The sequence below is a fragment of the Fringilla coelebs genome (genome assembly GCF_963513975.1).
Source record: "Fringilla coelebs genome assembly, chromosome: 26".
Lineage (NCBI taxonomy): Eukaryota > Metazoa > Chordata > Aves > Passeriformes > Fringillidae > Fringilla > Fringilla coelebs.
In genome coordinates, this window is record NC_140052.1 from 2,188,627 (window position 1) to 2,204,110 (window position 15,484).

Genomic DNA, 15,484 nt, shown 5'->3' on the forward strand with positions numbered 1-15,484 from the left:
GCCCTATGAGAAAAAGGGAAAGCTAAGGATGCTGGAGCAGAACAATGGATTTCTCTTTCTCTTTCATGCAAGGGATCATGGGAAACACAATTCAGCAACCACCTCAACTCATTGACTCGGCCAACATCCGCCAAGAGGAGGCCTTTGATGGCAGCAGTGACATTGCCGAGGATGGGGGCCGGACGCCGTACGAGGCCGCACTGCAGCAAGGCTTCCAGTACCCCCCGCCATCCGAGGAGCTGCCCCCGCTCAGCAACGGCTACCCGCCGGCCATCAGCATGTACGAGCCGCAGGGCAAGTACCAGGGCTACCCTCAGTATCCCAACGGATCTGCCAACGGCTTCGGGACGGGCAGGAACTTCAGCCCCCCGGAGTATTACCAGCTGGAGAACTCCAACGCCAGGCCGCACGAAGCGGTGGAGAAACCTTCCCCTCCTCCCCAGCCGCCGCCTCCGCCGCCGCCTCCACAAGTGGGGATTCCAAAGAAGACTGGCTCACCAGAGATCAAACTGAAAATAACCAAAACTATCCAGAACGGCAGGGAATTGTTTGAGTCCTCCCTGTGTGGGGACCTGTTGAATGAAGTCCAAGCGAGGGAGTACGCTAAGGCAAAACATGAAGGGAGGAAAGAGAAAAGGAAAAAAAGTAGCAAGCATGACTCTTCCCGATCGGAAGAGCGCAAGTCACACAAAATTCCAAAATTAGAACCAGAGGAGCAAAATGTAAGTGGAATGGTAATTCAGCCATCTGTACACCTGGTATTGTTGATGGAGAGCGTGTCCAGCAGGGTTTGTCCTTGTTCTGGCTGTGTGCACGCTGAGTCACCAGGCTTTAGTTACTCGTCAGAGCCTCAGGATGAGGTTGCCAGGAGCTGTGTCTGTAGGTAACGCAATGTTGGTTTAAAGGCTCGTGTGAAAAACAAATCTTAGAAAAGGTTATGTATTGTTTTTTAATATTATTTAGTGTTATAACATGTTTAGAGTTTGCTACACTCTGGCCAGTGTTGAAGATGGAACTTCTGGACGAAAGCTCACACATTCTTAAAATTGCCTCTCAAAGGAGTGCTAGATTGTTGAGTGGAAGTGAGGTTCCTTGGGGTATTCAGCAGTGAAACATTAATTAATCTTGAACCCTATTGTCCATATCTAGAGGATGTACATCAGGTGGTGTTAACTGAGATTCTGGGAAGCAAAGACCCAGATTACCTTGGTGCCCTCTCATTCTTTTTGTTTCAGTTTCATAAGCCGCTCCAGTACTTGTGTTTCCTTTTCTCGTGCTTGTTCCTTCCACCTCTGTGGTGCTGGTTTCTGCCTCTCCCAGTTTGAGGGAACGGGTGGCAGAGAGGCTAGTAAGTGCCAGGAATGGGGAAGTTGCCATTTCTGGCAGGGACAGAAATTGCCCAGCACAGGCTGGGCTATTACAGAATGTAGCTGAGTTTGTTGTCAGGCCTGCGAAAAAGCCCTTGGTGCTTGCTGTTCTCAGGGAGAAGATCCTGTTCTGCAGGCACCAGCTCTGATCTGGTGGAGTGGGTTCTGTGCTGCAGGAAGGTGCCGGGGCCCCTGTGAGGCTGTAGGAGCTGCTGTGTCCTGCTGGCACTCCCTGAGCAGTGTCTCTCTTGCGCTGTACCTGCTTTCTGGCCAGACTCCATCACCCCCACATCAGGCTGTCAGTTTGTTTCCCCTCTTACCAGTGACTCCTGTTCTACTCCTGGAGCTTTGGCTGTGCCTCTCCCTCTGGCTCTGTTACCTGCTTGCCATAAGAATGGAATCTTCTCTCTCACAGACTGAACTAAAACCTTGCCTCTTGAATTCCAAGCTCCTAGTCATGTGTGTCATCCAGAGTTCACCAGAAATCTTGGTCTTGCTATTGTCTTCCTTGTTCCTTTCATTTCCCTTTCTAAAGGTGGTGTTGCAATAAATGTAACGTGTAACCCAGCCCTGTTGCAGGCATGGCCTGCTCTGACAGGAGCAGGATTTTCTGCTGGTGGTTCTCAGTATGAGTTTGCCAGGGCAGTCTCAGGTCCATTATCCCATCATTTTGCTTTCCACTGCACAATTTCGTCTTCATGTACACTTTAGTCATCTTCAGTGTTAATGGTGTGAGACTTGTGGCTTGGGATCATCTTCATAAGAACAAAGAACTTTTGGTACAGCTGTGGTTGTTCTGTAGTTTTACACTCAACGAGGCTGTGGCAAGTCAGATGGTCACCAGTTGTTCCTTATTCTGATGCTGTAATTTCAGAGGAAATCCACTGACTCTGAGGGGATGCCCATACTGGAGAGGCGGATTTAAAATGGAAACCTTGTGAAAACACTGGTGAAAGTCAAGCTCTGAATCTTGTTTTGAGAATCAGCCTCTCTGCTCAGCAGTTGTGTTCTGTGAGGAGCTGGAAGTTTGCAGCCTGTGAACCCAGCTTGACTCTCCTGGCAGAGGGGAGGTTTCACTAACTCCGTGTAGCTAAAGAAGGGCAGGAGTCAATGCTGTGCTTCCTGCTGTGCAGGGAGGAAGAATTTCTGCCTAGCAAATAGCAATGTGATTAGTCTTAAATGGAGGTTGTGTACAGAGAGCTCCAGATGAGACACTGGGCTGTTTTCCCCCCTGACCTGAGCTGCTCTGGCCCTTTCCTTGTGTCCCCAGTTCTCTGGAGCACACAGCAGGGACTGATGTGGGGTCTGTGCTTGGAGTGGCCTGGCATCAATGGGGTCCTCAGCATTATTGATTCATCACTGCCTGTGTCTGACCACTCCTGCTGCTGCTCTCTGAGGCTTTAGACTTCTCTGCTGCAGGAAAAGCAAGTGCATGGCATTTGTCTCCTGAGGTAGTTCCCAGCCCACCCTTACCTCATCCCCTGTCCCCTCACACCTGCTGGCATGGTCAGTGTCAGCTTCTGGTTGGGGCTGATTATGCTCTGTGTTGTGGACTTTTGATCCTCCAAATATATTTGTCAACTCTATGCAATATAGCATCGATTTTACAATGATCATGTTGTATATTTAGCATAATTTATGTACTGCAGTTCTTGCAAATAACTGGTGCACAGTGAGACTCACCACATCGCTGTGGATATCCTCACATGGGGTTCTCTGGTTTCTGGAAATTGTGTGTTATTTTAGGTGAAAAGTTACTTGGATTTGCTGTTTCTGCATGTATTTTCTTCTGTCATCTGTTACAGGAGAGCATAGTTACATTTTGGTGTGATAGTAATTTAAATAGTGTAGGGGAAAGCAGGTATTTCTTTATTGTGATGTTACTGTGTTAATTGGGTACAAGGAATAGTCATATTCACATTTTCTGGGTTCATGGTTGCCTTTCTCTCTGTGAATTATTTTTTTCTGCCTGGTTTCACTATTATCTTCTGTTGTTTTACTGTCCCCTTACAGTAAGTGTTGTTTTCCTTTTTTCTCTTCACTGTTACCCATTTCTTAGAGACCAAATGAGAGGCTTAGCACACTCTCTGAGAGACCAAGAGAAGATGCAGTGCTGGAGGAAGCCCCGGTTAGTACATGCACCAATTAACACTTTTGGAACTCAGAGAATGTCACTCACTATTTTTGGACTGTTTTTTCCATTGATTCTTTAATTTATCTGATAAATCAGTTGTCATTTCTTTTAAACTCTTATCACTCTCATTACTGCATCAATGCATCTCTTATTGTACTGGATTTATTGCTCCATTTTATCCTAAAAGCAGTGTTTCTAATCAACTTAAGAAGCAGAATCCTTTTTTGGGGGGGGTGGCAGTTGCTCTTTTGTGTCTCTGTTTGTCAGTGATGTTGTTACGTAAATCCCAGCTGCATGCAGCTCTTTTCTTTCACATTTCTAAGAAATGTTTTTCTCATCTTGGATTATCAAACCACAGGGATATCTGAGAGAACAACAACAACAAGTCCCTGTGGATGGTGTGTACATCTCCAGGTGCTCTAAATCCTCTCCTGTGCCTTTAATCTGGTTTTTCCTTTGCAGGTCCAGCAGCTCGTGCCATCCCTTCCAACGCAGGTCACCCACGACGTCAAGTTCCAGGTTGGGGATCTGGTTTGGTCCAAGGTGGGGACGTACCCATGGTGGCCTTGCATGGTGTCCTGTGATCCACAGCTTGACGTGCATACCAAAATTAATACAAGAGGTAAGGGAGGAAGCTCTTTGCCAGGTGTCTGTAGCTGTTCTGTTATTAAAAATATCCTCATTCTAAAGTGTCTTTGAGGGGTGAATTCTGCTGTGTCACGCACAGAACTGGACCTGGTACGTGACACTGTGGGAATGGGCTGGTGCACAGGTGTTTCTGCTTTTCTCAAGTCAGTGGGAGAGTTCAGTGTGGGCAGGGTGTCCTGAGCATCTCTTGTTGTGTTGTGAGGGTCCCCAGGACGAGGTGAGAGATGAGAATTGACTCCAAGTTCTCAGAAGGCTGATTTATTATATTAAAAGAACATTATATACTAAAACTGTACTGAAGAAAGAGAAAGGAGACATCAGAAGGCTAGAACAAGAATGATAAGAAAAACTTGTGACAGACAAAGAGAGTCTGACACAGCTAGCTGTGATTGGTTATCAAATTAAAACAATTCACATGGAACAAATCAAAGATCCACCTGTTGGTAAGCAACCTCCAAACTACAGCAAACAGATAATTATTGTTTACATTTCTTTTCTGAGACTTCTCAGGAGAAAATCCTTAGCAAGGGGATTTTTCAGAAAATATCATGATAACAAGCATCCATCCCAAACTGTTCTGGATCTGGCCTGTTGTATTTCTGCACTTGGGCCAGGTACCTGCACTTGCAGGAAGGAAGCACTGGGGAGGAGGAAGGTGTGAGCTGAACAGAGCAGTGTTGGTACAGCTCCTGAGTGGTGTTTGCCCTTTCAGGTGCCCGGGAATACCACGTACAGTTCTTCAGCAACCAGCCAGAGCGGGCCTGGGTGCACGAGAAGCGCGTCCGGGAGTACCAAGGGCACAAACAGTACGAGCAGTTACTGGCTGAGGCAGCCAAGCAAGCCAGCAACCACTCTGAGAAGCAGAAGGTACAGGGGGCACTGGGGGGATCATCTCTGTGAGGGAGATGCTCCAGGGCAGTTCTGGAACTCTTCAGGGCTTTGTCCTGGGAAGGACTGGCTGCATCTCACCAGCAGAGAATTCTGTGTCTACATTTATTGAATAAAGGATGACTCCAACAAGGGGGAGAGAATGATGTATCTGACTCTAACTTATTAGAAAGTTAATTAATTACTTTATTATACTATACTATATACATTTCATCTAAACTGAATCTGCTAAGCACTTACTTTGCACAGAACTGCACTCCTCTCCTGATTGCTTCGTGACTGTCAGCAGGCAGTCCCAACACACACACTCTCTCGGCCCTAATAGGCCAAGGAAATAAAACTTCACTTTGGATAAACAGTCTTTATATTGCATTCTACTTTGGCACAACACAGGCACAGCAAGTGATAAGAATTGTGCTTTCTCTGAGGTTCAGAGAATGTGAATCTCAGAAATATTCTTGGAAAAAATTGTGCCTTGCTTTTCTCTATGAAGAGAATGTGGCACCATATATTCAGTGTCAAAAATACCCTGTACAGGGAGAGCAGACTGCAATTTGCTGCCTGAGAGATGCAGAGACCCTCAGGGTTGTGTTTTAAGTGCTATAATGGCAAAATCATCAGCGTAACCAACTGCTTGTCTTGTCCCTTAAGATTCGCAAGCCGCGGCCGCAGAGGGAGCGAGCGCAGTGGGACATTGGCATTGCCCACGCCGAGAAGGCGCTGAAAATGACCCGGGAAGAGAGGATAGAACAGTACACCTTCATTTACGTAGACCAAGAGCCAGAGGAGGCTTTGGCCAAAGCCAAAAAGACTGCTGCTTCCAAATCGGAGGCCAAGAAGAACCGGCGGCCGAAGGCGGCGCCGAGCTCGCAGCCGGAGCACGGCAGCGCGGCCGCGGGCTCCTCGCCTTGTGAGCGCCGGCAGGGCCAGCGCAGGCACTCCAGCCTGGAGGAGGAGGAGGCTCCACCTGTGAAAATCGCCTGGAAAACAGCTGCAGCTAGGAAGTCCCTGCCAGCTTCGATCACCATGCACAACCTGGATCTGCAAAAGTGTAACATGTCTCCGGTTGTTAAAATTGAACAGGTTTTTGCCCTTCAGAATGCTGCTGGGGATGGAAAACTCATCGATCAATTTGTTTATTCCACCAAGGTACGTGCTTGGTGCGCTGACCCCTCTTTTGCTCCTGTGTTATCCTGAGCCTACCTTACTGGGGAGCTTGAGCTGTGTCCACCAAGCTTTCACCACCCATGTTCCTTTCATTGGAGAGATTAACAGACAGATGTGACAATAGAATCTTTCAGTGCAGCTCTGGCAGTAACTGTTTTGCTGGTAGCAGAGCAGCTCCCTACAGATGGCCATATTTTTGTTTGTAACACATTAAATATCTTCAGTTTCCTAGTTGAAATAGTCCAAAAATTCTTGATAAAATCAGTGGTTTTGTGGGAAACAGATGACAAAACTGTTAATAATGTACTAAAAAGTAATAACTACATTTTGTGTAACAGACTTTTAAATTGAGTTCTGCCTCTGAGCTTCCTTCAGGTGCACAGCAGCTTCCCACAGTCAGTGTAAGGAAAAGGCTTAGGACTATTTCTCTGCCTCCTTCTTCTGCCTCTCTACCTGGAGAGTGTTTATTTCATCCTAAGCCCTATAGAGAAGGTAATGTTTAGAAAAGTCAATGGAATTATTTTTTCCTTGTGTGTGAGTGGAGATTGAGAGGGGTGGAAAGTTGTGCAGGGAAGCAGCTCCGCAGTAGATTAATCCTGTCTATGTGTTGGGTTGGAGAGCATTGATTGTTTCTGTTCTGAGATTCAGGGGCAGGCCTGTTACCTGGTAGCAGCACACCTTTGTAACAGGGAAAGACAATCTTTTCCTTTTTTCTTTTCAAGGGAGTTGGTAACAAAACAGAAATAAGCGTCAAAGGACAAGAGAAACTTAATTCTTCATCAGGTCAGAGAAGTGAGAAAGCAGTGGTGCAAAACGCCTCCTCTCCTGAGACAACTTCTGGGGCAGCAGGTAGGGAAACTGCAATCCTGCTCTGAATCTGAGCCTGCAGCATGAGAATTCAAATATCAAACCCAGCATTTTCTCATTACTTAAGAATTATTAACACCTTTCTGCTCACATAGTAATGAGCATGGCTAATGTCACACATGGTGAGCCAGCATACCCAGCATGGCTGTGGGGTGGGATTGGTGGTTTGGCCTCTGAATTTTGTGTCTGCAGCTTACAGCCTGAGGCAACATACTCGAGGGATGATGTCTTGTGGAGAGCAATGGAAAGTTGGTTTAGAAGACAACCCAGTGGATGTGTGTTAGCAGGGTATTGCCATGGCTTTTGGTCCCAGATGGAAAATATGAGAGCTGTCATGAAAGCAAAAAGAGTCAGGAAGTGGCACATATCAGTGGGGAATGTCTGATTCGAGATGGAGACTCCCTAGGCTTTGTTGTTCAGTTTTTGCATGACCTGTTAGAAAACAGGGATTTTTCTAAAAACTGCTTCAGCTAACTCCATCGACCAAATGAGGTGGTGCTTGCCTTCTGAAGCCATCTCAGGGGCTACATCATAAAGCAGTGAGTTTTGAACTATCAGGTTTGAGGGAAAAAACCACTGAAGCAGATAATGGAGCTTGGGCCTGAAATGGGAAAACCTTCAATTAGCTGTTTGAATCTCATAATGTTGCCAGGTGTCACTTCTGCTTTAACTATCCATCTATTTGATTATTTCTCCCTTTCCAAACATGAAATAGATGAGAACCAGAGTCAGAAATCTCAGTGGTCAGCACCCACGAGTCCTCTGCAATCACCTTTCAGGTTCTGTCTGTGTGATGGTGTTAGGCAGGGTTATTTGCTGGTTTATGGAGCGTTTGGGACTGCAGCATTCGGATTTCCTGCTGTGAGGGGAAATTCCCCTGCTGTTGACAGTGGTGGTTCTTTCCAGCTGTGGTTGCTGTGGCTCCTTGAATTGCCTTGCAGCAGGAGAGGCCATTGCAGTTCTGCTTCTCTCACCTGGGATCTAAAGGCTTCAGCTTCCCTTTGGCTCCTCAGATGTAGGGGGTGAGAATTCTGAGCCTCTCTTTTTTCATTTTCTTAGGCTTTTTGGATACGTAACACTCCACCTGCTAACACCCTGTAAGTGCCTGAGCTTACCTGCAGTGCACACTCCAGTCACTCTCAAAGCCATTTCCAAAGTCCAGTTATTGGTCCCCTCTTGTGGAACATAACTGCCAAGTCCTTTTTTCAAATGTAAGGTCAGTGGAACTTCAGAATCCCTTTACGGTAAAGTATTTCCCAGACTGACTTTGGGAGTCATTATTGCTAACCTGCAGTTAGATACAGAGATTTCAATAATGCTGGAAAGATAATTCTCTTACTTGAAGCCTGCTACTGCAAGAGCAGCCCTGAGAATCCCTGGTGCCTCTGGCCTGCAGACACTGAACTAGGATTTATCTCCAGCAAGGTGGAGGGCTGGTCCAACATTTGTCCTGAAACTTTGGATGAAAATATACCTGAAGATGGGATGGGAGCATTGTGAAGGTGATGACTGGATCCTTGGAAAGCAGGAAGAGGAGAAAGTGCCCATTGCAGTGGTCAATGTTGCTGTCAGCCAACATTAGACACTCTGGTTCTGGAATTCTCTGATCCAGGGCTTGATCCTCCTTGGCTTCAGCAGGGCAGCACAGGGAGAAAATCCATTCTTGCTTAAAGTAACTGCTGGTCCCATCTGCTCAAATTTACCTGAAGCTGCTTCAGGGGATTTTGGTCACACAGCAAAGTGACAAAAGATATTCCCCAGCTCTGATGTGGAGACCCACTGCTGCTGTGAGAGTTCCTCAAGGGATGGGGCCTAACCAGAAGTTACACATGGACAGACATGATGGATGTTGACCTCAGTCATTAATTTCTAAATTATTAATAACTAATTGCTATTACTCATTAATTAATATGCTGTAAAAGTTTTTTCCATCTAAGAAAAACAAATTTTTCCCCTCAGAAATCCAATTATTGTGACATGATAACTTTTCCAGCTGTGTAGTTTAGTTATTGAGGCATTCCCAAGCCATGCAGCCATGGGGAAAATGCTCATCCGATGTATTGAGAGGAGTTTTCATTTTTTTTTTCTCTGAAGTCCTTTTGCAAGGCTGTCTTTCAGTCTGGGGCAAGCCCTTGTGTGTGTCTCTAGATACTTGATCTCCTGACAAGACCAGGCAGGTTTACAGCTCCTAACAGCACATCCATCTGACACAGTCAGCTCCCAAGAGTTTGCAGTTTTGCTTGGAAGAAAACAAATTATTTCCCAGTTGTGTCTTGTACAGGTGAAACCTCCCAGGCTGAAAACCCAGCATAATGCTTCCCCAGCAGCTCATTGTAAATGCTCAGGTGCCAGTTTTGTCAGCTCCAGGTGTTGTGCTGGTTCCAACAGCTGCCCATGGTGTTGGGTGTCGTGTCCATGGTTCTCGATGTGCCTGTTTGGGAGGTGCTGGAGCACAGAAAGGTCTTTTGATTTTGCCAGCCTTATTTGCCAAAACCCCAGGAGCTCCCTCTTCATCTCTTGAAATGTCACAGTAACCTTCATTAATCTGAGTTTGTTTCCTATGCTAATGCTTTTAAAAACTTGTTTTTCACATTCATTAATGAGGTAACACATCATGGTTGATGCCTCTGTGCTGAATTTTTCTTCACCTCAAAACTTTCAGGTGAGCATTGAGGTCTGGTGTGGCTGCAGGTGGTACAGGGTGGGACTGGCTGTAGTTATGTGACAGAGGCCCTCACCCCACAGAGGGGGACACAGATCTGGCATTTTGGAGGAAATCCTGAAGCTGTGCTTTGCGTCTGAAATTTCTAGTTTGTTTTTGTTCAAGGAGTTGGTTGTGGCTACCTTCCCAAAACACCAAAGATGGACTGTTTGGTTCAGAATTACCCAGGTGAAGACCATGCCAGAGAGGTGTGTTATGGATTGTGGAAATATGCTTGCCCTAATCTGAATTCCAGCCTTTTGTTCCAGTCTGTTACTTGTGTCTGTTTTCTGAAGCTGATCTCTGGAATCAGAATGTGTGTCTGCAGCCACAGCACCAGTTGGTCAATAGCTTGGAACTGAATTTAAAAATAAAACATTCAAAAGAGGACAAAGTCTTGGTTTCGTTCCTTTACCTCTTGGTTTGGTGTTGCACATCTTGCTGTACCTCAGAAATACAAGGAATCATATAATGGAAACCTTTTTCCTTCCTCAGGTTCTGTAGAAAAGAAGCAACAGAGAAGATCGATTCGAACCCGCTCCGAGTCTGAGAAATCCACTGAAGTTGTGCCAAAGAAGAAGATCAAAAAGGAGCAGGTTGGCTTCCTCCATGTAGAGAGTTAAAATATATTGTATTCATAAATGTTGTGGCTTATATTGGTGCCTTTTTATTTTTCTCCATTTTTCCCCATCGGGTTTCGGTTTGGACTATCCTCCATGAAATCCCCCTGTCAATGCCATTGCTGTGACTCTGCTACTGGCATCTTCTCAGTATCAGTCAGGCTATGGAAGTGGGCACGCAGTGATGGATGACTCCTAATGAACCTGCCATGTTTCCTTTGAGATTTCTGTTCTGAGCAAAATGGGTTTGTTTCAGTGATTTCTCTTGGATGGAATTGCCACCAGGTTCCTTCCTTTGGCTCTTGATTTAGCTGCTGGTTTGTGTTGAGGCTTTGTTTTTCAAATGAAGTTAGAGTGATTAATTTGACCACTTCTGAAAATGGACTTCAAGAATGATTTCACTTAAAGATGAATAGTCAGACTTTCATGTTGGCAGACATCAGCAAAACAGTTCTGGGATATACCATTTTTTCCTGAAATAGTTCTAACGTGTACAGGGCATTCCTTTAATCTGGATGTCAGACAGACAAATGTTGTTGCTTTAAGAAAATTTTAATGATAAAAAATTTCTGCGTGGAATTGAGTAGGAGAGTGCAGTGGATGGACAGAAATACTAAAACCTGCATACACTTTAAACAAGTTTGTCAAAGTTGTTGGTTCTTCTCCTTGCATGGTTGATTTTTCCCGCTTCAAGGGCCTCTGTCTGAAAGCTGAGAATTTTATATAAATGTTTCATAGTTTAGATTTTCCCAGTGAGAATTTTTAAAGAGGGACAGTCAGGATGAAGATTTATATGGGAAGGGGAAAAAATATTTTTATCTCTTTAATTTATTCTTTGCCCTTTGCGCTTTGTTTTGCACTTCCTTCACTTCAGAAACTGAAAGTGAACTCGGTTGCTTTTTTGGGTTTTTTTTTTTCCTTATTTTTCCTTTGATGCTGCAGCATTTCTGCACTGCTGTGCAGCAGAGGAGTGCTCCAGCTCGAGGCAGTTTCTTGCTGAAACTTTAAAGCAATTCAAGTGTTGGGTGTGTGACACCTGATGTGGTCCGTGGAGCCTCTTGGCACGAGCTGTTGCAGCCTCCCCCTTTCAAAAGAGTTGTTTTATGTTTGTAAAGGTTTCTTAATTTAACAAAGGTATAAGAACCAACAAGATGAACTTCATGGATGCCAGGTAGCTTCATGTGCTTCTCTCACCTGGCTGACTCAGTCTGTGGACATTAATTAAAGTGCTTTTCTCAGGAGAAGTATCTGGCTAAAGTGAAACCCAGGGGCACTGTAATGCGCAAAACCTTGAATGTATTAAGTTAAATTTTAAAAAAGAAAACTTACTAGCTTCTTACAATTATGCAACAATATTTGTTACCTAAAGTCAAGTTTTCTTGATTCCCCAGTTAGTCTGCAACAACTTGGTATAAAATTATAACTGGAACGAGTACAATTAATGGGAAAAACAAAATGTTGATGCTACTGTTACAGTGACTAGTGGAGAAATAAAAGTGATTGTTTAGATTTTATATTTGTATTACAAAATGTATCCTATACAAATCCTTCTACTGTATGTTTTTACCTATTGTACAACAAAATAAAATATTTTTTAAAAAAATTATAGAATAATCCTTAAATATTTACTAAATGTGTTTCTCCATGCATATGTAACCACATTGCAAAGCAATAACTTGTAATTCTTAACCTTGAAAACAGGATTTTAGGCAACAGCTTTCTTCTGTAAATATTATCCAGTCACCAAATTCCCACATCTTCCATGTGTGTTGGCAGAACAGTTCCTAAGCTTCTCCGTAGGGTGAAGGACTGGAAGTGCTTTTGCAAGACTGTAAACTTGTGCATTTGTCTGCTGAAGCGCCTGTGCCCTGGAGTTCCAGCTGTGTAGAGCCCTGCACCACGGCACCCTGTGCAGAGCAGGCCTGTGCAGAGCTCTAGACGGGGAGCAAGGGCTGCAGGAGCCGCAGGGAGCCCTGCAGCGCACCCAGAGTGAGCCCCGCTGTGCCTCGCTAGCCCAGGGCCAGCCCTGCCGGGGCCGGTGTGCTCGCACAGCTCTGGGGTTTGCACAGCGCCAGGGTGGCTGCCCCAGGGCCCCCTCCTGCCTGCTGGACACGGATACAGCGCTCCTGTCGCCTTCCTGCCCCAGGGCAGAGAGGAAGGACCTGGCTAGGGGCCCGTGGCTGCCAGGGCTGCGGGCACCAGCCTAGGCAGGAGTGGATCCGGCAGGACGCGGAGGCTCGGGCTGAGGAGGGGATGGCAGCTCCCACCTGAATTCTAACCCCTTGAACTGACCTGTTTGCTTTTTGGTACTAGGGAGAAACTTTCCTCTGGTGTTAACTGTGGATTTTCCTTTCAAACAGGTTGAAGCTGTCCCACTGGCAGCAGTGAAGACGGGGTTGCAGAAAGGTGAGTGACAGGTGAAAATTAACTCAGCTGACCTTGGTGGCTCGTGGCCCTTGGGCAGCAGCTTTGCTCCATGTGAGCCACAGTGCTGGTGCTCTGTAGGGCTGAGCTCAGCTTCCCTGGGGTCAGGCTGTGTTTGGGGTTCTGGTCCTGTGCATTGCTGGGGGAAGGATGGTGTTTGTTCATGTGCTGTAAGCCCCCAAGTCCTTCTGGGCATTTCTCTGCTTAGCCAAAATTAAAGATGGACGATGAAGAGGAAATCTAAGGATTTATCCTCCCTTAGAGACAGTTTATTGCCTTCCTCCACTGTGTCACCATGTTAGAAAGTTTGTCAGAAGCTCTGCCTAAGCTGCTTTTCAGTTCCGTTTCAGGGAGAATTCAACTAGTAACAAAATTGCAAACTGAAAATTAAGACAGATAATAGAATCCAAGCCCTCATCTTTCTTTCCTTTATTAAGTTGTAGCAAAGAGTCAAGACCATGTATTAAACTAATTTTAGCATGTTGTGTTAAGGTGCCAGTGAGATTTCAGACTCCTGCAAACCCTTAAAGAAGAGAAGTCGTGCCTCCACGGACATGGAACTGACCAGCTCAGCCTACAGGGACACGTCTGACTCTGACTCCAGAGGACTCAATGATTTGCAGGTAAAGGTGTGTTGGTTCTCACAGGAACCTGAACAAGCTGTCAGTGTACAAGAGGCTTCTCAGTTGATTATTGCCAAATATGTGAATGCTATTTTCTACAAATTTTGAGTCTTTTATTGTCTGAAAACATAAAACTTAGTCTGTTCTAATCCCCTCCACTGGTTTGTTGTAAAAATGCAGTGTTTACTTACAAATTTTCCTGTTACTTTGTCTGGCAAAGCATTGGTTTAGATCATGGTTTGCTCTGTGGAAGATTTGAAATTCTTGGGGAATTGGGAGATGCTGCTGGATCTGGTGTAACTCCAAAGAGTGTCTGGAAAAGTAAGAGAGCTCTTTGAGGTGTTTGGCTTGTACAGGTGAAATATATCAAGAAGGCAGCACTTGTGTCATCCCAGTGAAGTTCAGCACCTTTCCAGGACCTTGGTGTCTCTTGACCTACCAAATGGTCTTTTGATCAACAGTGACAGAAATATTTTTCCCAGAATGGTTGGGGTTTGGCATTGTCTGGTTTGAGAGCCGTGGTTTTTTCCTCTTTGTAGGGCAGTTTTGGGAAGCGTTCAGACAGCCCCTCAGCCACTGCTGATGCTGATGCCTCAGATGTGCAGTCAGTGGACTCCAGCTTATCCAGGAGAGGAACTGGAACAAGTAAAAAAGACACTGTTTGTCAGGTAACTGGGGGTAGTGGGAACTGATGGATACTAAATATGTATCCCCTATTTCTGTTAGTTCTCTTAATTTGACCTCTCAGATAAAATATCCAGGTTTTTAGGAGTTTTTATGCTCTGGAAATGATTCATATTAAATGATTCATATTAAATGATTCATATTAAATGATTCCTAAGACCTCCTGCTGGCCAGAAAGCTCAGCAGCTGGAAGGTGGTGTCTAATCCATACCTGCCAGCATCAATAGAAAAAGTAGATGCCATCTTCTGCTCCATTTGAAGATTCCAGATGGTTGGTCAGGATAGGATAGTTTTTCAGTATTAAAAATAATAAATCCTGGGGTGTTGTGTCCAGTTCCTTGGTCAGTGGTAAAGGACCTGAAGAGCAAGAGCAGCTTGTTCCCTGAGACATGGAGGAGGGCAGGTGGATGCTGTGGTGCCTCTCCTGTCTCTGTCTTGGCTTGCACTGTTACCCCAGAGCAAGGTGCGGCGAGTGCTGGGATTGTCCTCGCCCTGAGCCTTGCCAGGTTCAATTCTCCTGCCTTACCCTCATTCTGAAGCAATTCCAGGCAGTTCCTGCTGTTGGCACCTGGCAGTCACTGGTGTGTCAGGGTGCCCTGTTCCCTGCTGAGCTCTCTGCCCGTTGCAGATCTGTGAGAGCTCCGGCGAGTCGCTGCTGGCCTGCGAGGGCGAGTGCTGCAGCATGTTCCACCTGGAGTGTCTCGGCCTGAAGGCCATGCCTGAGGAAAAGTTCATCTGCACCGAGTGTAAGAATGGTGAGTGTGTTCCTGTGCCTGGAAAACCGGGAGGGATTTCCCCCTTTGCTCAGGAGCCACATTCTGGTCAGAGCAAACCAAGGTGGTGCTTTCCGAGGGTTTCTGAGTTAAGTTTGGGTTATTCCGCTGCTTTTTTAACCTCTGAGACCAGATTGTCATTTTCCATTTAGCAAGTGCCTTGTAAGAAAAAATAATAATGAGCTGCTTAGGGTTTTACTTGGAATAAGAGATTTTTATGTGAGCAGCTACTCCAGTGTTACTGTGGATTACAGTAACCAGCCAGCCTGTTGGATGGGAAGGATCCTGTATTGCTCAGTCTGTTGGCTTCAGAATTTGTTTGGACAATATCTGTATGTCAGAGTGTGGGGGTTTCAGTTGTGGGTTTCTCTGAGTCTGGATTGAAGGCACTTGAGACAGTAGTTCATGTTCAGACTCGAGTGTTTATTATTTCTTATCAGTAAAACAGTCTGACTACTGTGAGTTTGGCAGCTTTTCATTAGAAGGCACAAAATGGCCAACAAGCTCTTGTTCCAAGGTCTTTTAACACTAAACTATCCAATTAAGAACTGACACCTGGATTATTTCCCCTTTTAACCCAATAACTGA

General features: G+C 45.5%; 1 protein-coding gene across 5 annotated transcripts in view; it reads left to right on the forward strand.

The window, feature by feature from the left end:
- NSD3 (nuclear receptor binding SET domain protein 3) overlaps positions 1–15,484 on the forward strand; it is a 34,440-nt gene that overhangs the window by 5,780 nt on the left and 13,176 nt on the right. For 3 of the 5 annotated variants that reach the window (XR_014616751.1, XM_084221776.1, XM_084221778.1), the window contains exons 2-12: positions 1–722; positions 3,427–3,495; positions 3,964–4,123; positions 4,862–5,016; positions 5,689–6,186; positions 6,927–7,053; positions 10,268–10,368; positions 12,753–12,798; positions 13,309–13,439; positions 13,979–14,107; positions 14,752–14,878. Coding sequence is in view for 4 of the 5 variants with exons in the window: in XM_084221776.1 (XP_084077902.1) it covers positions 45–722; positions 3,427–3,495; positions 3,964–4,123; positions 4,862–5,016; positions 5,689–6,186; positions 6,927–7,053; positions 10,268–10,368; positions 12,753–12,798; positions 13,309–13,439; positions 13,979–14,107; positions 14,752–14,878 (2,221 nt within the window). In the remaining variant the exon portion in view is untranslated. The remainder of the gene's footprint in view (positions 723–3,426; positions 3,496–3,963; positions 4,124–4,861; positions 5,017–5,688; positions 6,187–6,926; positions 7,054–10,267; positions 10,369–12,752; positions 12,799–13,308; positions 13,440–13,978; positions 14,108–14,751; positions 14,879–15,484) is intronic. The other 2 variants (XM_084221777.1, XM_084221779.1) reach the window with 2 other exon arrangements.